The sequence below is a fragment of the Carassius gibelio genome, chromosome A2, assembly GCF_023724105.1.
Source record: "Carassius gibelio isolate Cgi1373 ecotype wild population from Czech Republic chromosome A2, carGib1.2-hapl.c, whole genome shotgun sequence".
Classification (NCBI taxonomy): domain Eukaryota; kingdom Metazoa; phylum Chordata; class Actinopteri; order Cypriniformes; family Cyprinidae; genus Carassius; species Carassius gibelio.
Genome location: NC_068372.1, coordinates 22,587,880 through 22,610,011, shown reverse-complemented (window position 1 = coordinate 22,610,011; position 22,132 = coordinate 22,587,880). Strand labels below are relative to the sequence as shown.

Here is a 22,132-nt window from a genome sequence, read left to right as displayed (position 1 = left end):
GGAGGAGAAGTGACGTGTCTGAACAAGACAGAAAAGTGATTTTCAGGGAAGAAGGTTTTTTTGTTTGTTTTTTTTGCCTAGCATTCATTGCTAGGGGTGGGATAGTTGTAACAGTTCATAAAAAATGTTAGGAACACTGGAAAAGGGGCAAAAAAAAGAAGATTGGTGTCTGGGAAGGGACAGAAGAAGAAAACAGGCCCAAGTCCAATGACCAATTTCTGATTCGTCTTATGATATTTCTGCATTGTGTGCATGGAACACTTTGGAAATGGGTCAAAAGAAGTGTGAATTGTGTTTCTTGTCAGTTCTGGGCCCACGTAGCCTGCAGCCCAGGGGCAGCCATCTACATTTGTCACAACTGTGAGACTGACTGAACCCTTATGAGATATACACTATACACACTCTCACATTGACACACGCAGCAATTTGTTATAGTGTTAAGTTTAAAGTCCCATAAGAAATACACACTACACACACACTGACACACACAGAAATGTAAGTGTAAGTGTAAGTTTAAAGTTTCAACACATATATATTATACAGACACACACACATACATTTGTTATAGTTTTAATTTTAAAGTTCCAAAGCAAAATACACTACACACAAAAATTGTATATAATTTTAAGATGAAAGTTCTAACAAACTACGATACACACATACTGTACACACACACAGCAATTTGTTTTAGTCTTGAGTTTAAAGTTCCAGAATATTTAAATTGTTAATTTTTGTTCTTCAATAAAGTACTTGCATAATCTGGAATGTGTGGACATTGTTACACCAAATTACCTCTTATTGTTACATCTATCCCCCACTAGTGTTACAACTCAGTAGTGGGGTAGGTTGAAACAACGGAACTCTTTGTATTTGACATTAACTCACATGATCTGTGAGTGTGTAGTACAAGGTCAAGAGAGTTTTATTTGTAGTAGACAAATGTGGCTACAATGTATCAAAGAGGTCTAGTATGAACAACCACTAAGTTACTCAACCTCAAACAAAAAGTGTTTTTATCACCCCGGTCTCCCTCTATCTAAGCTATTATATATATTCTATACTACTAGATAATATTCCACAAAATTAATTACTTCACTGATCATCACTGACTCATTACTTGAAATAAAATTAACGTTAATTGAACTATTATAATATAACGTAAGTTAGTTGGCAAGGCAACAGTTTTCATTTACTTTAGATCAGTAATGTATTTATTTATTTATTTATTTTGCTGCAGGTGAACACAAACCCCGCCGCCTTCTGTTCCCGTCATGCCTCGAAGTGTGCTCGTGCGCTTGCGCGTGCATGAGAAGAGCTCGTTCTCTTGTAAGTTTGCACTGCACTTGTTGTAACCGGGCTGGCGGATGCTTAAGAAAAGAAACTGTCCTGTCAAAAAGAGGAGAGGAGAAGAAATTGAATAAAGGGGATAAACAGGTTGAAGCTGAAATTGTGATGTTTATTAAAAAATGGTGAGTAAATAAACTTTGGAACAGTTAACATTATCTACACTTTGCGCTAGCCTCTTTGTGTTTAAAGTTTTTGTTATCGACTCGTGTTTTTTAATTGACATTGTAGTTTAGAATTTACGAAACAGGTGTTTTTGCTATTAAACAATCTTTTTAGTTTTGTTTAGAGATATACGACGTCCTTTAAATGCTATTGTATTAGTTTTTGTGTTACATCATTGCGGCTGCTTCTGAGATGAGCGTCACGTATGAAATCAGTAACAGGAAAAGTTTCACTGTGATTTTACTTCAGGATAAAGAATGATGCCTCTTCAAGGTCTAAAACCACCACAAACGTAGCTTTGTGTTTTAATCAGAATATTGCATGTTTGTTGTGACGAGAGGTCAGTGAATTTGCATGTTTTCTGTTTACACTCTGCTGTGATGATGAGGAAATGCAGGATGGTTTATCTCTTCGACCATTACATTCCTCCGATTAATGACTTATTTATTCATTACACTAGTTTCAACAGTGTAAGGTCTGTTGAGGTTTTTGGTTTGTTTGGGGTCCTGTGACTTTGTGTTTGTAAGAAGACTTAACTTGTTTCCCTTTGTTTTAGTGGATTTACTTGATTTCAATCAAACAGTGACTTGTATATTTTTCAGTTTCACTTGTAAGCTTTCATACCTAGAACTTATTCCAATAATACCTTAGAAACCAGAAGGGACTAGTGTCTGTTCAATTACACTGTGTTTTAGTAATTTTATTTTTCAAAGTGTCTAGATTTTATTTAATTTTTTTATACTAACTTTTATTTATTTAATTATCAATCTAAATTTTTTGAAATTTCATTGAATTGTCATTTGTTTTATTATTTCTTTTTATTACATTTTGTTTTGTTTATCTTAGTACCTTGTTAATAGCTGAAATAAAAGTATTTTTTTTATTTATTTGATTAAAACTAACATTTTCTTTTATTTGTAACTTTTAGTATATATATATATATATATATATATATATATATATATATATATATATATATATATATATATATATATATGTATATATGTATGTGTGTGTGTGTGTGTGTATAAAATGAGATGAACCACCACCATCCATCATGCCTTCTTTAAAGGGGTCTGATAACATCTCTGCCTGTTTAGCGCCGCCCATCAATTTAAGCATGTTGTGTAAATAATGAGAGAGGCAAACGCAGGTCTATGCAGAAACCAAAAGATAAAGATGGCTCTAAAAACAATAAGATGCTGTGCCATGCCAGGTTATGGAAAAACAGTCTTTGCTTTGCCTTCCTTCTGATCTCACCATTAGGAAAGAGTAGAAGAACTTTATTTATAATGAAGTTCCAGACCACGTCAATAAGAACTTGATCTGTTCTCCACTTCATTTTACTGTGGATTCATTAAAAAGCAAAGTACAGTTCAACTCAGAATTTTCAGAAAGATTGAAACTAAAGAACGATGCTGTGTGGAATATATTGGATCTGACAATAATGTCGCTCCACACAAGTGTGAATAACTTTTTTTTTATTATGTGGTCACTTGCTTTGTCTGTTATTACAGATTGTTTGAAATGTATACTATTTATGCATTTTTCACCTAAATCACAGCAGCATCCACCTGTGAAGGATGAAGGTTGTCAAACATACACAACTGTTAGCCAATCATACAGTGGGCGTTTACTTCCGAGTCTACAATCCACCACACCTTTTCAAACAGAGCGCTCAGATGAGGGGGTCAAAACAGTACAAAATAATAAAAAAGGCAGCTCATGACCCATTTGAAGTCAACTACAATGACTGTTAAACATATTTCACTGGTCTGCACTGTTTGCATTTTAAATAGACAATGATTTTATTTAGAGATGTGTTTAACTGATGTATATTTTTTTTAAAGTGTCACCTAAATATATTTTGTAATCTTTGTCAGGTATAACCTTAAATGACTTTTAAAATGTCTTGTTATTCTTAATAACCAATGAGATAAGAAATATTACTAGAAGCTATTGGGGTAGATACTAGTGTCTCATAAAAAAAGTACTTGCTTTACTAATAACTATATTTACTAATAACTGTTAGGATAGTTAGTTACTAGTAGAAGAAAGAAGTGCTACTAGATGTGATGAACAAGTGCTTTTGACTATATAAAATAAAAAAAGTTTTTTTTTGTTTGTTTTTTGCTAATATGAAACTCATAGCTTTCTGCTACTCCTTTCTACATGCATGTTGTGAGAAACAGGCAGGCTTTCTGTATTTAATCTGGCCTGTTGATGTGTGAGGGGGCAGGTTGGGTTCATGGTCAGAGGTGGTTTGCAAGCCAGGTTTTTCCACACAGTAACAGAACTAGTAAATCAGTTACAGCATATGTAAACAAAAACTCTTACATTTTGCAGCTGCTGCATCCTATGATCACACCAGTGCAAACCCAGTTAATATTAATGTAACTGATGGTTATAGTTCAGAATTGGTGGTTTTAGTTTATAGGAACAACAAAGATGGTAGAGGAGTCACATTTCATGTGTCTTATGCTCCGTGTAAAGGAAGGAGGGTGTTTGTTATTTTACCAAGACTGGGGCAGCCTGATTTTCTTGTTTGACTGATAAGCATAAACCTTAACCGCATTTCGATCTGCTATATTCATCTTCATCCAGCAGATGATTCAAGGAAGGTGCAGCCTGCAGCAGAAGTTGACATTCAGTGTGAAGGGAACAGTAATGAAACCACCTGCAGGAAAACAGCATAATTAACCCTGCTGAGGGGAGGTCTGAGTGTTATTTAAGTGTGACTCAGCCCATGCAGCGAAACTACTTGATCTCCCAGCAATTTGAGGTGGCAAGTCAATGCCTCTAACCACCATTCGTCAAGGTACAGCTAAATTTGAGTACAAAATATGCATCCTAGTCAATATATCCCTCCTCACCTTATAATGGAGCGCAAGTCATGTTTATGGGCAGGTTTGCTCTTCTGGTTTACTTCTTTCATTTAGTCTTAATGCACTTTACACATGCTAGTCTTTATGAATGAGTGTGCTGTATGAATAGCAGTGCACATATTGTTTGAGTGCTATTAAACATTGTTAGTTTGTTCACATGGTGTATCATGCCTTTCTTGAGGATAAAGCTGTTGCTAGAGTCACTGCAACAGCTGAGTTCTTTTTAAGTCTTTTTAAGTGTATTACATATAAGTGATCTTTTTGGTTTGTTTTTGAAACAATTTTACCTGTTAATATGACAACTACAATTATAGGGTAGTTCACACAAATTTGTAAATTGCTATCATTTACTCTCCTTCGTGTCGTTTCAAACCTGTATGACTTTCCTTTTTGTGTGGGACACAAATGAAGATATTTGAAGAATGTCTCTCTTTTTTTTCATTCAGTTAAAGTCAGTTGAGTCAAATGCTTTTTGGATCTAAAACTCTTTACATTACCTTGATGTGTCAGATGGTATTGATTCTTCTTTAGTGTTTTTTTTTTCCGGACACACCCTGGTGTATATATATATATAAACTCATAGCGTGTTGTGCATTTGTCAACATGTTTCTTCGGATTTCCTGTGAATTGTCTCGTCCTCTCTTGACTATTTTCAGAATGAAGCCTTTGGGCAGTTGACATGAGTCACATCACAGTTTCCTCCAGTGTGTTCATCTAAAACTACTTCAAACAGCAGTTTTCTAATTCTTTAATAACTATACTTGCCATTTTTATGACTTTGTATTAAAGGGTTAGTTAACTTCCAGAATAAAAATTTACTCACCCCCATGTCATCCAAGATGTTAATGATGCTTTGTAAACACTGGGTCGCTGCTTCCGGCTATGTCACTCATGACCTTTCCAACATGACTAAGTTATGTGTGATGTCGAGCTAATGGAAGATGTTGGTAAAGGTAAAGGGGTGCAGACTGGAGCCAGTGGTGGTTTTGTGTAGCAAACATCAATGCCTTGAATTTTATGCGAGCAGCTATTGGATATTCTTTTTGGCTCGTTGAAAATTAATCTTGCTGCTGCGTTCTGGATTAATTGTAAAGGTTTGATAGAACTGGTTGAAAGACCTGCCAATATTATATTTGTATAAATATTGATATATGTAAATTTGGCTGGTAGGTTTGTGTGCTTAGTTTTACACCTTACATAAAGGAAACGGCAAGAAACATTTAATATCTCAGATAAGGCAACTTTAATTATTTATCTACACAAATTTGCATTTTTACTTCCCTCTGAATTTGTCATCAGTGAAAATGTAAACCACAGTCCAAAAATAAATATCCATGGAAAAGGAAAAACTAAATAAAATCAAGCTTTGTTTTCTGCAAAGTGTTTTTTGCTCTTTGACCTTGTCTGACAAGAGCGTTGGAATCTGACAAACCAAAACCAGTTTGCCCTTTCAGAGAACAAGATTAGTTTCAGTATCCTGATTTTCAAGCAGTGAACTGGACTAGTACAGTAGCACCACCGCTTTATTCATTTTTTGTCTGTCTACTATGATGCCATTGGCGCATTGCATTTGGCGGAGACTTTTTTTTTAATCTAAAATGGCTTATATTTTATTCAAGATATATATTTTATTAAATTATATAATTTTATCATATAATGTTCATGCGTTCCCTTGATCAGTTCTCCACTGCAGCATGTAAATGTGCTGGAGACAAATCAAAGCAGATCATGTCATAATGTCAAATTTCAAAATTCATGTCAAACACACTTCTGTCACCTTCACACGCACAGTTAGAGTCACGTAAGACTTTTATTAGGCTATCATGGATATAAAGGCAAAATGTGTGGAACTAGCCTTGAGCTTACTTGTGTCTAATGTTGTAAATATGGATCTATTTAAATGACTTATAGCACTAATTTGTTTAGTGAAAATTGTCTTAGATTTTTTTTTAAATCAGTTTTAATGACATTTGTGTCCTCACTCACTCCAAGCTTAAACTAATTTATGAGATTAATTGTAAAGTATAGAGGTCAACCTATAGTGGATTTTGTCGATACCGATAGCTAGGTTGGACCACACTGGCCCATATCGATTAATTAACCAATAATTTTAAAATTGGATACTGAACAAAAAAATACAGTACTGAACCATACTAGTATTAATAATAATAATAATAATAGTAGTAGTAATAATAATATTAATAGTAAATGTTGAAATTACCACACTTAAAGCTGCGGTAGGGAACTTTTGATGCTCTAGCGGTTAATAAACAGAACATCTTGCGTCTTGCGGAAGAACATCGTAGCCGGAACTACTTCTCTCTGTTTATGTCTATGAAGAATCACAAAGGTACTGGGTTACTCCGCCGCGGTATCCCCGAAGCAATCTAAAATAGTCTGAATATAAACACTTATTATAGGTGCACCCTAGTGATTCAGGACAAGCTAAAAACACGGTTTGGAAAATGGATTCATGGTGTACTCGCTTATTATATACATTTTTCTACATTTTGAACACAAACAAAGTTACGGACCGCAGCTCCGATTGGTTGTTTCTTACCGGGAGCGGTCTGTAACTGCAAATGGCAATAGGACCACTGGGAGGAGCCAGAGGAGCTTGATTCTTTTTTTCACAGATTATCTGTCTCATATTCTACTGTCAGGACATAATGACAGGTTTAACAAATATGTAAAGTTACCTACTGCAGCTTTAATAGGGCCCTATGAAATCAATTTAATTTTTTCCAAATTTAGTTTTTTCCATTTCCATTTTTCTGTATTCTTTTTTTCTTTAAAAAATTTTATAGTTTAACTTTATTAATCAAAAAGCAAGTCTAATTAATTAAAACCATGAAACTTATAAATTTTCACATCAATTTAATACAATTACAATATTACAATACAATATTAATTAAGTTTAGGGCCTTATGAAATGTTTTATTTTTCAAACCATATTTATAATTTTTACCAGATTCTGTTTTAGCGTGTTAGCACTCCATTTAATATTTTTTTCTTAAAGAAGCCTTAATATTTTTTCCCACTCAAATTCTGTGCTGTGTATTTAAATTTTCCTGGTTATCAAATAACTAATTAATTTTATTTAACTTTTAATTACTGAAAAATAAGACATTTTTATTTTTTGCTAACAAATGGGATTTACTATTAAAATAGAAACATTGCGTCTGCGCCATTCATTCAGTCACGCAGATCATGTAGGATTTATATTTAAATCTACTTTTGCGGCTTAATAGGTACAGATATTAGTACATATCGCAATTTGATTTTAAGTGTAATGACTTTTGATTAATTCATTCCAAATTTGACAAATTCTGTGACATTTTGCATTAAATTGTGAATTCCATTTTTATGACTGGATTCGATGATTCTGTCCGCGTTTGAAGTTCAGTGTTTAAAAAAAATGCCACAAACGGAAAGCGTGATCTATATTATAGCTCTATAAATGAAGCATACAGACTTAATTAAGTCGTGGCCTACTGGGGGAAGTCGTGGCCTACTGGGGGAAGTCGTGGCCTACTGGGAAGTCGTGCCCTACTGGTTAGAGCGTCGGACTCCCAATCGAAGGGTTGTGAGTTCGAGTCTCGGGCCGGACGGAATTGTGGGTGGCGGTAGTGCATGAACAGCTCTCTCTCCACCTTCAATACCACGACTTAGGTGCCCTTGAGCAAGGCATCGAACCCCCAACTGCTCCCCGGGCGCCGCAGCATAAATGGCTGCCCACTGCTCCGGGTGTGTGCTCACAGTGTGTGTGTGTGTGTTCACTGCTCTGTGTGTGTGCACTTCGGATGGATTAAATGCAGAGCACAAATTCTGAGTATGGGTCACCATACTTGGCTGAATGTCACTTTCACTTCACTTCACTTCACTTCACTAATTAGAGCCACAGAAAGTCAGCTGCATTTAAATCTGGGTCTGAAGTAGTGATGGGTTGTTCTTGAACGATTCGTTCATTTTGAATGTATCTTTAATGTGACTCGGAACAAACGAGTCGTCTCGGGGAATGATTCGTTCAGTCATGTATGTGCAACATCCTATGAGTTCTGTACTCTTTTACCTCCTTTGAGTCTTTTTTTAGTCGTTCGTTCATCACATGACAGCCCCATTGCTTAACAAATGTAGTTTGAGCCGGAAAGAGAATTGATTAATTCATCTGTCGAGTCTTCGGGTTTTTTTCCAGTCAAGGAAATAAATGTTTGTAAGGAAATAAATGTCTCTATCCAATGCTGTCACATCACGTGACAAAAGAACGACTCAAAAGATGAACTAATCAACTCTCTTTCCGGCTCAGACAGCATAGGTTTATGCCTTGTGCAAATACCCACACTTGTGGTCTTGGCCACTTGAGAGCACGTGCAAGACTGTCCCAGTTCTTAAAAACGCCAAAGCGCAGTGCCCTTAGCACACACTAAATTCACACTTGAATACCACTCTAGAGCTGTATTTAAAGCTTAGTGTATCCCATCATGCATCATGTTGTGGAAATTAATCATGAGATTTTTGCCAAGATCTCACAAGAGGTCATGGAAACTTTTCCAATGCAAGTTGAATATTAATATAATTATTAGATATTACATATAATTTGGTAGAAAAACAGTGTTTTTACTAGGGGTGCACGATGTTATCAGCCGATGATTAATGCGCATCTAATCAGCGGTAAATTCCATCAGGTGCATGATTTTACAGTAACAGCAGCTGTTAAAGTGAAAGTGATAAAAGAAAATAAAAAAGTTACTACACGGAGCCGTTGTTAACTGACAAGCTGCGCAAATCCATGTTCATTATCAGCTATTTTTTTATTGTTTCACTGTATGTCCCCACATGTAGCAGAATGACAAAAAAGCTCAACTTGACTTGAAAACTGTCACGTTAACGATTATCACAGAAAATGCCTTCTTCTTGTCAATCAGTTTAGAAAAAAGGTGGTACGACTTTTACTATTAAATGTAATTCCTAATAGTATTAAATAATAATCATCTTTTAAGGAATTTGCCTTTGATCTGAATGTTTAAGTAGCAGATCCAAAGACCCAAAGCTGACTTTCTTTTCCTTTACTCAGACAGAGATTATTCATCCTATCTTTGGCAGTATCTGCTCCACGACATGCCAGGCATGACCCTCTTACAGCACAGATAAATCTACATCCTCCAGCCTTCACCTCCTCTGGTTATCACTCCAGCCACAGGTCAGTGCTCTGGCATTCTGGGCAGGAACTATATTAACAGTATATCTTTAAAAATCTTTAAAATGATTTTTCTCATGAAAAAGCAACATTTGATCAACTGATGTTTACACTGTTCATAAGTTTAGGGTGATTAAGTTATTTTGTTTTTGTGAAAAGAAAATGTTTTTATTCAGTAAAGAGAACATTAAATTGATCAAAAGTTATGGTAAATACATTTATAATATTACAAAAGATTTTAGTTTTTAATAAGTGCTGTTCTTTTCAACTTTCTATTCATCAAAGAATCATGAAAACAAATGCATCACTGTTTCCACAAAAATATTAAGCAACCACAACTGTTTTCAGTAGGAATGTAATGATTCACTCAACTCACAAGTTGAATCGATTCACGATTTAGATTTTTTTTTTTACAAAATGAGATTGAAGACATTATACAGTAAATGAAAAGGTGTCGTGTTGTTAGGCTATTTTTGCGTGTTTCTTTGTGAAATTAAAATATAACGAAGCTAAATTTAGATTTTAAAACAAACCCCAAATCACACAAGATCCAACTAAGGCTTTGTATGTGAACCAACTAAGGCTTTGTCTGTGCTCTTTCCATTTGAATTATAATCATGATCCAGACAAAGATGCAGCATGCATGCAGCATGAATCGTTTTTAATCTAAATTAGAATGTATAATTTTGAAATTTGAAGCAAAAACAGAATGGTCTGACTTTAGTTTTGTGAAACTATACTGCATTAATCATATCTGACCGAAACAGCTGAATGAGATGCAGATTCACTCTCTGACAGCAGGTGGCGCCTATGAACAGTAATGATAGTATTTCCTGGGTTACCACTGTAAACAAAGTAGAGCTGCTATGAACACTACTTTAATATGCATTATTCAGCGGTAAGATGAAAAGAAAATAACAGGTAAACTTTTCTAAAGATAGTCAGTTCCCCTCAGAGATACAATACAAATATTATTGCAATTTGTTTGGCATCTCAAACTATTTGAATCGTCACATATTTGAATTGATTTTCAAATGGCTCATGGTTAAACGTTTACAATTGTTTAATCGTTTTTTTTTTATTTACAATAAAAAAAATTGCCACCAAATCAGCATATTCGATGATTTAATAACATATTTGTTATTTACTGGTTTATTTAAACCCATTTTAATAGTCTTCTGGCTATTATTTTGTTTTTCAGAAAATAAAATGGAAGAAACAGATTATGGGAAAAACAAGCCCTTGGCAGAAGATTCAAATTCCCCATTGACAAACCCTGCTGACACCATCAGTATTGACGGTTGGATATTTAACTTGTTTAATAATTGTTGTTATGTGATTTAAACATGTCATGATCACAGATATGTTTGTTGATGTTAAGGGAAATGTATATTAACTTCTCTTCTACACAGATGGACTTTATAATGCACTACGTGAAGATCTGGAAGCAGATGCTCGGGACTTTGAGGCTCCCACCTGGAGTGTAGCTGTTGACCAGCAATATTTAAAAAACTTTTCCAAAGAGGACATTAAAAGACAGGATGTAATACACGGTAGGTTTTTTTATTACGTGATTTTTGTCTCATTGTCATAGAAAAGTTAATAATTTGCAGTGTACATTATATTTTAAAAGTCTGCTATTGTTATCATGACAGAGCTGATTCAGACAGAAATAAACCATGTGCGGACGATAAAGCTGGTTTTGGGCATATACGTGCGGGAACTGCGTGAGACCCTGCAAATGGATGAGACCCAGCTGGAAAGACTGTTTCCACAAGTGGATAGCCTGCTGCAGGTGCACCAGCTTTTCCTCAACCACCTTAAACAGCGAAGAATCGATTCCTTGGAGCCAGGCAGTACCCAGAATTACTGCATCCACAGAATTGGAGACATTCTTATGACACAGGTATCTTTATTATGTATCTGCTGTAGGATTCCCAATTTTCCAAATGTATAGCTCTTAAAGGCTTGAGGATCAATAGCAAGTTATACAACAAAGACCAATTACTGACCTGGATTAGACTTTGATTTCTGTAGCTGCATGCTTTGGATCACCAAACTGTCAGTTATAGCCATTTTCCTTCATGGGATCTTTGGGTCCACATTCCCCAGAGCTGAGCTAAGGAGCAGGTGCTTCCTGAAATGAATGGAATTATTGTTTCAAAATTAAATTTGGTTGCCAAAAAAGCCCCAAAAAGTATTTGGATACTCAAGCTGAACTTAATGTATTTATGTCATTGCATTATATAACTAAGTATCAAAGTATTCAAGCTTTTTATTAAAATAGTTTTGTGGAACGTGTCGTAAATATGATAAACCACATTGCTAGGACAACTGTGTAACAACTAAGACTGGAGTAATGGCAGCTGAAAATTCATCAGTACATTTAATTAAAAAAAAAATATTAAAATAGAAAACCGTTATAATGTTTCACAGTATAATTATGTTTTTAATTAGCACATCCTGAGCATAACAGACTTCTTTCAAAAACTCCTGATTAACTAAAGCAGTGTTAATAACTGATTTTAAAAGTTTTGGTGTAAATATCCTGAATATTTCTTTATTAACCTTTGGTGTTGTAGAAATCTTTTGCTTTTAACGATTGTACAACTTTCTGATCTTCATGTTTAATCGTGTGTGTGTAGTTTTCAGGTGAAATAAGAGACCGAATGCAATACTGCTATGGAGTGTTCTGCAGTCACCACACCGATGCAGTCAATTTCTACAAAGACTTAATGCAAAACAACAAGAAGTTCCAAAGTTTTATACGAGTAAGTCCTGACCTTTTGTTGTCAAGTTTTAAAAGGACTTCTTGAAGTAGTTTTATAATTTTCTTTGTTTATATATAAATAATAGGGCTGGGTATCGATTCAGATGTTCCAGATCGATTCTATTTCGATTCACAAGCTCGCAAATCGATCTCGATTCAATTTTCGATTATGATTCTCGATTTGATTTTCTATACTCAATTCTCGATTCAACTCAATGAATATAGATATAATACAAATACTATATTTATTTAAAAAAATTAAGAGCCACAAACCTGTATATTAAACTCTTATATTTTAGGTACACTTGGGTACATTAAAACAGAATAAATTTTCAAATGCATACAATTATGTTAAATAAATACAATAGAATTTTAATGCAAAATGAAAAATGTATGCTGAAAAAAGTCAGAACAGTCACATTCCTTGATCAGTTGAAAAGTTATTTAACTTTTAAGATAAGATAATCATACAAAACAAAACAAAAAATAGATTCTTGGCCTTTGAGAATTGATTTTGAATCTACCACATTTAAAAAAAAAATGATTTTGTTACCCAGCCCTAATAAATAATATTCAATTAATAATTTCATTTATTGATAACAACACTATTTTCTGTCCTCAGAAAGTATGTCAGCTGTCTATCGTACGGAGATTAGGAATCCCAGAGATTATTCTCCTTATAACACAGCGTATCACAAAGTATCCGGTTTTGTTTGAACATGTCATTAAATACACTAAAGGTACAAAAGTAGATTTATTTCTCTTTCAAGAAAACAGTTCTGTTTTGAGTATTAAAAGTTTATATGAATGTATATCGTTTATGTAAATATAACTCCAAATATAGAATAGTTTTTTAGAACTTTGAAAAGTAAATTTACACTTACGGTCTGAGGTCAGTAAGCTTCTTTTCTTATGTTATTCAACATCTCAAGTTGACTCAGAGGAGCATAGGAACCTTGTACGAGGTCTGGAACTGCTGAAAAGCACCATCTCACAAGTAAATACCTACGTTGATGAGTTTGAGAAAGCAGCACGGCTGAGGGACTTGAGCAGTAAGCTGGAACCCAAGTCCCAGGTCAAGACGACCCACGGAAGAGTGTTCCGCAGAGAGGACATGCTGCAGGGTGACAGGAAGCTGCTTCATGAAGGCGTTCTCAACTGGAGGCTAACTTCTAACAAAAGCAAAGGTGATTAATGTACCAATAACAGATCCATTTTGACTGGATTTTAACTAAAACACTATAGTTTAATTTGCATTTTCATTTCTTGATTTTTTTCCCATCAACTTGGGTTCCGATGTTGTGGGCCATTTTGCCTTGTTTTTTTCTGTAATTATTTGTAATTTTGCTTTGCTCATCTAAAAGCTAACTGACATATCTTTATGTTCTCTCATATGCCTTTAGATGTCCTTGTCTTGCTGTTGTCAGATGTTTTGCTGCTGTTACTGGAGAAAGATCAACGACTTACCTTTGCCTCTCTGGTGAGCAGAATGTAATAATTTGGCATGTCGTTTATGTTTAGTTTACTATTGTCATTATCATTAGATGTCAGCTGTCTAATGTGCTCCTGTAGGATGGTAAACCTGCGGTGATCTCATTGCTGAAGCTCATTGTGCGTGATGTGGCTCATGACGAGAAGGCCTTGTTTCTGATCTCGGCCTCCTCAGACACTCCAGAGATGTATGAGTTTCACACCTCCTCCGGAGAGGAGCGCAAAACCTGGAAAGACCAAATCTGGAAGGCCGTGGAACGGTGTGTTTTATATGCAGTCATTTTTTTTTTATTACACTAATGTTCAAACGTTTGGGGATTGTACGATTCTTTTTTTCTTTTTTTTCAAGATAAAATATTCATAAGATTTTTCTTTATTTGATCAATACTCTAATCTGAAATATTATTAAAATAACATTTATTACATGAAACATTTCTTAGTGTTTTAATGTCTTAATAATTAGGGCTGCACGATGTGTCGTTTAAGCATCGATATCACGATGTACGAATCCACGATAGTCACATCACAGGATGTGCGATGTATGCTGTCATAGTTGATCTGTTATTCATTAACTGTATGGGCCAGAGAGCGCGCGCGCGAGAGAGAGAGAGTGCGAGCGCGCAGCCGGCGACACACTAGATGCGTGGCGCAAGCGTCTCAGCTGCGTGGCGTGTCTGTTTTTAATTCGGCTCCCATGTTAACAGGTTAGAGCTTGTAGACTGCCTGCGTGAGACGCGTGGCTCGGGCCGCGCGGAAAACGCGTGCATGCTAGAAATAGAACCGACACCTATTTTTCACGTGACACGCAAGCGTGCTGGAAGCGTTTTCAGGCAAAATACAATAGGAAAATATGTTTATATGTCATTTTGTGCACAGATTCATATTAATTCATGACACTTAGACGTTTGAAAGTCTATAAGTTGACATATATTCAGATATAAATGTAATTTACAAAATAAATTAATAATTATTGATTTTCAAATATTGCACCTGTCACCGGCATGAGAGAAAAGAGCACGCTAAATGTCTTCAAACAACACAAACGCTGCCTTAGGCTCTCTCCCTCATGCATATTAATCAATTGACACGATGGTGTCGATGTTTAAATCATTTAAAATGAGAATGTAAGTGTGCTCACCCCCTTTTTGTTTGTAAGAAAAAAAATAGTTTTCATATCGCAATATATATTTCAGAAAAATAAAATATCGCAATGTAATTTTTTCCAAATATCGTGCAGCCCTACTTAATATCATTGTAGAAATGTTTGTGGAAACTGATTTTTTTTTTCAGGTTTCTTGGAATAGAAAGCTCAACAGCATTTATTTAAAATAGAAATTGTATAATAATAAAAATTATACATTTTATTTATAATGCGCTTTTCTCACACCCAAAGCTACAACAGATTAAAAAGTGTCAGACTATTACGATCACAACTCGTACATTGAAGAAAATGACAGATGTTGCAATTTGCAATGAAAGTCAGCCTTTGTATGGCTTACTTATATTTGTCCTTGGACGTAAAACTATATATAAACATTTATCTAAACAAAACATATATCCACAGGTGTTGGTCATATAATTAGAATATCATCAAAAAGTTGATTTATTTCACGAATTCCATTCAAAAAGTAAAACTTGTATATTATATTCATTGATTACACACAGACTGATATAATTCAGTTGTTTATTTCTATTATTTTTGATGATTATAAGTGACAACTAAGGAAAGTCCGAAATTCAGTATCTCAGAAAATTTGAATATTGTGAAAATACACATTGTGAACATGATGTGGTAGAAAAAAGTGTACAGGCAATAGGGATAACCGCACCCTGGAGAGGATTGTGAAAAAAACCCCATTCAAAAATGTGGTGGGGATTCACAAAGAGTGGACTGCAGCTGTAGTCAGTGCTTCAAGAACCACTACACACAGACTGCTGACCAACTTTATGAAGATGCAGATTTCATTTTCCAACAGGACTCGGCACCTGCACACAGTGCCAAATCTACCAGTACCTGGTTTAAGGACCATGGTATCCCTGTTCTTAATTGGCCAGCAAACTCGCCTGACCCTTACCCCATAGAAAATGTTTTGAAGAGGAAGATGCTATGTGCCAGACCCAACAATGCAGAAGAGCTGAAAGCCACTATCAGAGCAACCTGGGCTCTCATAACACCTAAGCAGTACCACAGACTGATTGACTCCATGCTACGCCCCGTTGCTGCATTAATTCAGGCAAAAAGAGCCCCAACTAAGTATTGACTGCTGTACATGATCATACTTTTCAGTTGGCCAAGATTTCTAAAAATCCTTTATTTGTATTGGTCTTAAGTAATCAAATTTTCTGAGATACTGAATTTGGGTTTTCCTTAGTTGTCAGTTGTTATCATCAAAATTAAAAGAAATAAACTTTTGAAATGTATCAGTCTGTGTGTAATGAATAAATATAATATACAAGTTCCACTTTTTGAATGGAATTAGTCAATTGAATGGAATTAGTGAAATAAATCAACTTTTTGATAATATTCTAATTATATGACCAGCATTTGTATATGAGTATTATATTAAGATTTATCTGGGATTATTTCTAACGTCAGTATTCTGGTTTTGTTTCAGCTGTCCTGAAGAGGAGAAAGAGGAGCCAGGAGAACTTCCTGAGAGGATCCAAGACTTTCAAAGTAACATGCACATTTCTGGTTCACAATCTATGATTTTAGTCTTTGTTTCTCTGCTGTAAAATGAGCTGCCATCTCATTTAATGTTGTCTCTTTTTTTCTGAATGGTAGGGAATCTTTGTGTGCGGGATGCCTTGATCGAGCTGCTCCTTAAAGAGAAGCAGAGTTTATTCTCCAGCATTGCAGCCTTTGTGACAGGTGTTACTGACATCTCACCAAGTGTGCGCCATCTGCTGCATGGGAGTGCAGCAGAGCCCCTTCAGGGGGAACAACTTCTCAATGGAGCCATAAAAGATGGTGAGACTTCCACTGCACAGCAGAAAAGGAAATTTGTGTTTATATTCAGTATTAAATCAAATAAAAACAGAATAGGAATTGATAAGATTTTTTAAAACACCTTTTATAATATTTTTTCACACATGCATCTGTTTATCTGTATATTATATTAATGTGATGTATTTGAATACTAAAGTTTTGTTGATTGTAATCTATTTTTCAATCTTTCTTCAGTGGAGATTTTACAGAACTTGCTGTTAACATGTGAGCAGGGCCAAACTCCTTCCTCTGGAGAGGGGATGGATCTGGTCCCATTATACAGTGATGCCTGTATGCTGCCAGGAAGTAAGAGAAGCTTTCAAAAAGATCTACTCCATTTCATGACACCAGTATAATAGTTATATTCATTCCCATTAACTATTGGACTTATTTGCAGATGGTATTGATAGTTTAATGGAAAGAAGGAGAGACAGCAGTCAGTGGGACAACTCAGACCCTCAGCACAGAGAGCTTTATTCTAATGAATACCTGGAGCTGTCGGTGAGCTCACACTAAAGTATCACACCTGTTATTTTTTGCAGTGGTACTGGAGTGTAAACCAGATTGTATGTTTTTGCTTTTGACTCTTTAGGCAGATGAGGAGGAGATAACTATACAGAGCTGGAGTGCATATCATTCAGGCTTCTTTTTTAAAACAGAGGTGAGATTTCATTTTTGATTATTCTGTTTGTTCGGAATGAAGAAGATGCTTTTACCCAAAACTTCTGATGACTGACATTGTGATAACTCTAAAGCTGCCTATTCAGTATGCCTGAAAGTTGACAGATAGTGTTAAAATATTTGAATATTATTCAAAGAAAATGAATGCGACTAGAATGTAAGCGACCACCTGTCCAAATTAAATGTATTGAAATCAAAACTGAGTGCAAGGTGAGAATTACTAATGTTTTATCCAGTATTTTTTTTTCTTAACATTATTTCCAAAATCATTAATTTTACCACAGTGAACAGCTGCTTCATAACCAAATTTATGTGTGACTGTTACTAAGAGGCAAAATGCAACAATCATATGACAGCTTAATGTTGAACAAGTTTGTGCCCTAAAAATCACAAATCTATATGTACAGTTCTGGATTAAACGCAAGCATTATTTTAGTGGTGTTTTTTCTTTGTTTGTTGTGCAGATATATTTTTAGGGAAATTATGGAGTGACAAGAACACCTTTTGTTTCTGAAAAAGTTTTTACCTTTATTATGAACAAAAGTATGCACAAACTAACATAAGTGTTTGCAATGTGTAATATTCTAATATTCTATTGTGTAGTTCACTTACTTCAAACTAATTTTATCTTTAATTGGAAATCATCTGTTTTTATCTCCACAGCTTTATGACACTGTAACTAAATTGTCTCAGAAGATTTACAGCCTTCAGGTGATACAAACCTTTAAATGTGCATTTCATATAGTGCTTCACTCTCATAATTATCAAATGATTAATTATGTTACCTTTTGATTTATCATTTAAAATAAATGATTCATCTGTGTAGATTCAGATTCTTAGATTTCTTCTTCTTCTGTCCCCTTCCCTTCTCAGTCCCTTGTCCAGCAGCTGGGGAGCCACATAGTGGTACAACGTGCCACTATTGAGGAGCTGATGTCCCGACCCCGGAGCAATACTCTCTTGGAAAAGGAAAAGCATCGGAACCTGGAAAAGCAGCGTGAGGAGCTGGCCAACTTCCAGCGGCTCCAGAATCAGCACCGACAGGAGCAGGTCCAGTGGGAGCAGGAAAGAGAGCAGCAGAGGGCGCAGGCAGAACTCAGGGAGAAGGAGTTGAGGGAGAGAGAGCTGGAATGCAGCGAACTGGAAAACAAGCTGACAGAGGACAAACAGGAACTGGCCAGGTGGAAATCAGAATACCAGGAGGATCTGGAGCGGCTCCGAGACTCCACACGCTCTGTAGAGAAGGACCGAGAGAAGCTGGAGAAAGAAAGAAAGAAGCTGGAGAAGGACAGAGAAAAGCTGGAGCAGCTGGAGAAGAAGTTTAAGAAAAGGGAGAATGTACTGAACACTGCAACCTTTCCCATGGAGAATCAACGGATACAGGTATAATGGATGACAAAATAATAACAAATCACAATTAAAGTACTTAATATGTGCATATGCATAAACTTTGCATTCCTTTCTAGCTACCTCCACCTTACCCTTTATTGAATTTGGGTACTCCCAACGAGAGGCCTCCTCTGGTACCACCACGCAGGGAGAGCATCACCATCATTCCAGTTAAACCAGAAGTGCCCATACACCTCATTAGCACCACCAACCAATTCCCCAAAGCCAGCTCTGTCCAGCAGAAGATCCCCACCAAGCTGGCTGACAAAACTATAGGCAAGGAGAAGCACAGCAAGCAAAGGATCTCCCACCATCGCACCAAGAGCGCAGGTATGACCTGCTTTACTAACTCCATTGCATTGTGTGAGCTGATGTTTTGTTTTGCGGGTAGTAGTAAATATGTAGCAGTAAGATTTAGTTGATTTTAATTTAACTTGAATATCTTTTCACACTTCAAGCTGGCATAGAGGTGTCCCAGGTACTTCCCATAAAAGGTCTAGGAAAGGAAGGAGGCAGTTTAAGAGCCATGAGGTCTAAAAGTCCCCTCCGGCTCCATCCAGGTGAAACTTCTTGATTCTGTATCTCACCTTAAGTTCAGCTTCTTTCTCTCTTGGGATTGGTCTGTTCCTGGTTAAAAAGTTCAGTTTTCTTTGTTAAAGGAATAGAACACCTAGAAATGAATTCAGTCATTTACTCACCCTCATTTTAATCCAAACCTTATGATTTTTTGGGGGGTGGTGAATTATCATTTCTTATTCTACCTTTTATTCTCTTTCACTATCTTAAAAGTTTTAGTCATTTAAATTATTCACCATTCATATGTGTTTGTGCATTAGTAAATCCATTTCTGTGGTGTTTCTGTAGATATGTTTGTCCATCCAGAGCAGTTATCCAGCTCCATACCCTCTCATTCAGGAAACAGCATCAGGAAACACAACCACAATCATAACACACACACCACCCAGCCAGGACACCGTAAAACCAAAGACAACGCAGTTGAAGACATAATTTACTTTTAATAACCCTGTGCAAACTGCCAGACTACAACATTTTTGCAGAGAGATTATTTCTTTAACATGACCTGCATTTTTCAAAGAAATTAAGTAATTTTAGGCCTCTTTAAATCTGTGTCCTAAAGGTTTTGTGATCTTGACAGTCACAGTATATCAGAGCAAAATCCTGTTCAGGTCTGTCTCAATGATTTGTTGTTCCTGTAAATAGCTGTTTTTAGTTATTTATTGTGATTTTAATTCAGAGATGTTTGGTCCCACAAGTGTTGGAATGGAAACTTTTAGCATCTTCCTGGAGTCGTGTAATCAAGAGCTTCTCTCAAAAAAAAGTGTAGATCTATTTATTGTGTGGTATAGAGTTTTAGTTTAAAGTGTAAATTTACTTTTTGGAGTTTTTCCTCCACTTTCTGTACAAATCAAGGGATCTTTTACATAGTTTTGGAGAATTGGAAAATTGTTATATTTAAGCAAATATTTAGTAGTGTTTTAGAAAAAAAAAAGCCTTGTTTTCCTTTTATGAGTTGGGGATAAATGCTCATCGCTACTAAATTTCTTTTAGTTTCTAAATTCATGTTATACTGCATGGCACAATTCTGTTGGATCATTACTTTTATTTTACACATTGTTTTATTCTGAGAAAATACAGACCTTCTTAATTAGAAATGTATATTTTAAATGGTGCAGAACAGCTTTTTTCTCTCATAGAGGACTGTTGCACTTTGAAGTTCTTGCCATTTGCTGTTTTACATGAACAAACATAAAACCTGTGTACTCAGTTTTACTTCACACTGTTTGTCATTATTCACACACACACACACACAAACACACACAGAGACAAAAACTGTGGACTACTTCGCCCAAAAGCTATAATTTACTCATTAACCTCACTCGGTCCATAAGATGTCCAGGCCTTTTTCACAGTGAAGCCAAATTCCACCGGTGCTTTAAATTCACGTGTCCTTTAAATTGATCACTACAAGTTAAAAGTCTGATTGTACAGTAGTGGAATAACCTGTCCTGGAATAACAACTTCTTTTTGGCATGTTCCTCACAAATAAACGAAATGTATTGTTTGAGCGAAATGAGCTACATTTCTGCTGTTCTCCGGTCATTGTGGCAGGGTTCAAATCCACAATATTATTACGTGAATTACAACTAGAGTTGTTCCGATTCCGATACTAGTATCGGAAATATCTCCGATACCACAACAAATTCTGGCATCGGCATCGGCGAGTACATGAACCCATATACCGATCCGATACCATTTTCTTAAAAAAGACCTAGTTAAGATCATGGCAGCCCATTAAAATAAATGTTTGGTTTACATGAGTAAATTGACAATATATAAAGCTACTGTTGTAGCCTACAGTAATAATAATACGTCTCTATAATAATAATAATTATGCCTAGATGGTTGCTTGTTTTTTACTTGTTTTGTTGTAAAGAGATTATCTGATTAATAGATCTTTTTTTTATATTCCTAGACTTATTTGTTGCAGTTTTTTTATACAGTTATATTGTAAAACTTAAATACCTTTTTTAGTTTGCGGTGTTATATTTTTGGCTGCATATGCAAGTTCTTTTTTGCATATGAAAATAAATAATACTGTCAAATTCATGTTAGATAATAAAAATACTGTAATAAATACAGTAGTTCACCATGTATTTGTTCATGTTTTATTGAGGGATCTGTCTGAAGCACACCATAAAAAGAATTCTAGCAATTTACACAGGGCTAGTAGTATATACAGCTGTATATACAGATACACACCCAGGTATCGGATCAGTACTCGGTATCGGCCGATACCCTGAGCCCAGGTATCGGAATCGGTATCGGGAAGAGAAAAAGGGTATCGGAACATCTCTAATTACAACCCAAATATTTTAGTAGTTTTGTGGATAATGAAAAACTTGAAATTTTACAATGCATTTTATTTTTTTGTAATGCAACCATATGATAAATACTCAAGTGTTTTGGACATTTTTTGTAATATTTCGTCGAACAAGGTGTACGTAGGTTACGAATATATATATATATATATATAGGCATATAATACGCAAAATAAAAGCATCTTCAATGAGTCTCCAGTCGTTCTTCATAAATTAATGTAACACAAATAGATTTTGACCGGTGCTGCAGCCGATCAATAAAGAACTGCTCTGTCACGCAAACAGTAAACGGCGTATTTATGTGCACATCTCTGCACACTA

General features: G+C 35.5%; 1 protein-coding gene across 4 annotated transcripts; it reads left to right on the top strand.

Annotated features, from left to right (window-relative positions):
• The first annotated feature begins 1,273 nt into the window (after nucleotides 1-1,273).
• Nucleotides 1,274-20,707, top strand: LOC128031673 (rho guanine nucleotide exchange factor 18). Of its 4 annotated transcripts, none has more exons than XM_052620024.1 (20): nucleotides 1,274-1,469; nucleotides 9,498-9,594; nucleotides 10,793-10,891; nucleotides 11,004-11,144; nucleotides 11,247-11,497; nucleotides 12,237-12,362; nucleotides 12,984-13,101; nucleotides 13,294-13,548; nucleotides 13,765-13,841; nucleotides 13,934-14,112; nucleotides 16,468-16,529; nucleotides 16,638-16,823; nucleotides 17,037-17,147; nucleotides 17,239-17,342; nucleotides 17,434-17,502; nucleotides 18,186-18,233; nucleotides 18,396-18,905; nucleotides 18,989-19,241; nucleotides 19,370-19,471; nucleotides 19,776-20,707. In XM_052620024.1, exons 3-20 carry the CDS (start codon nucleotides 10,801-10,803, stop codon nucleotides 19,928-19,930), a joined length of 2,838 nt encoding a protein of 945 aa, XP_052475984.1. In that variant the 5' UTR covers nucleotides 1,274-1,469; nucleotides 9,498-9,594; nucleotides 10,793-10,800; the 3' UTR covers nucleotides 19,931-20,707. The 4 variants fall into 4 exon arrangements, with proteins under 4 accessions (XP_052475984.1, XP_052475971.1, XP_052475993.1 ...); XM_052620011.1 differs by having other exon boundaries at nucleotides 9,469-9,594; XM_052620017.1 differs by lacking the exon at nucleotides 1,274-1,469 and adding an exon at nucleotides 3,877-4,327 and having other exon boundaries at nucleotides 9,469-9,594.
• The last annotated feature ends 1,425 nt before the right edge of the window (nucleotides 20,708-22,132 follow it).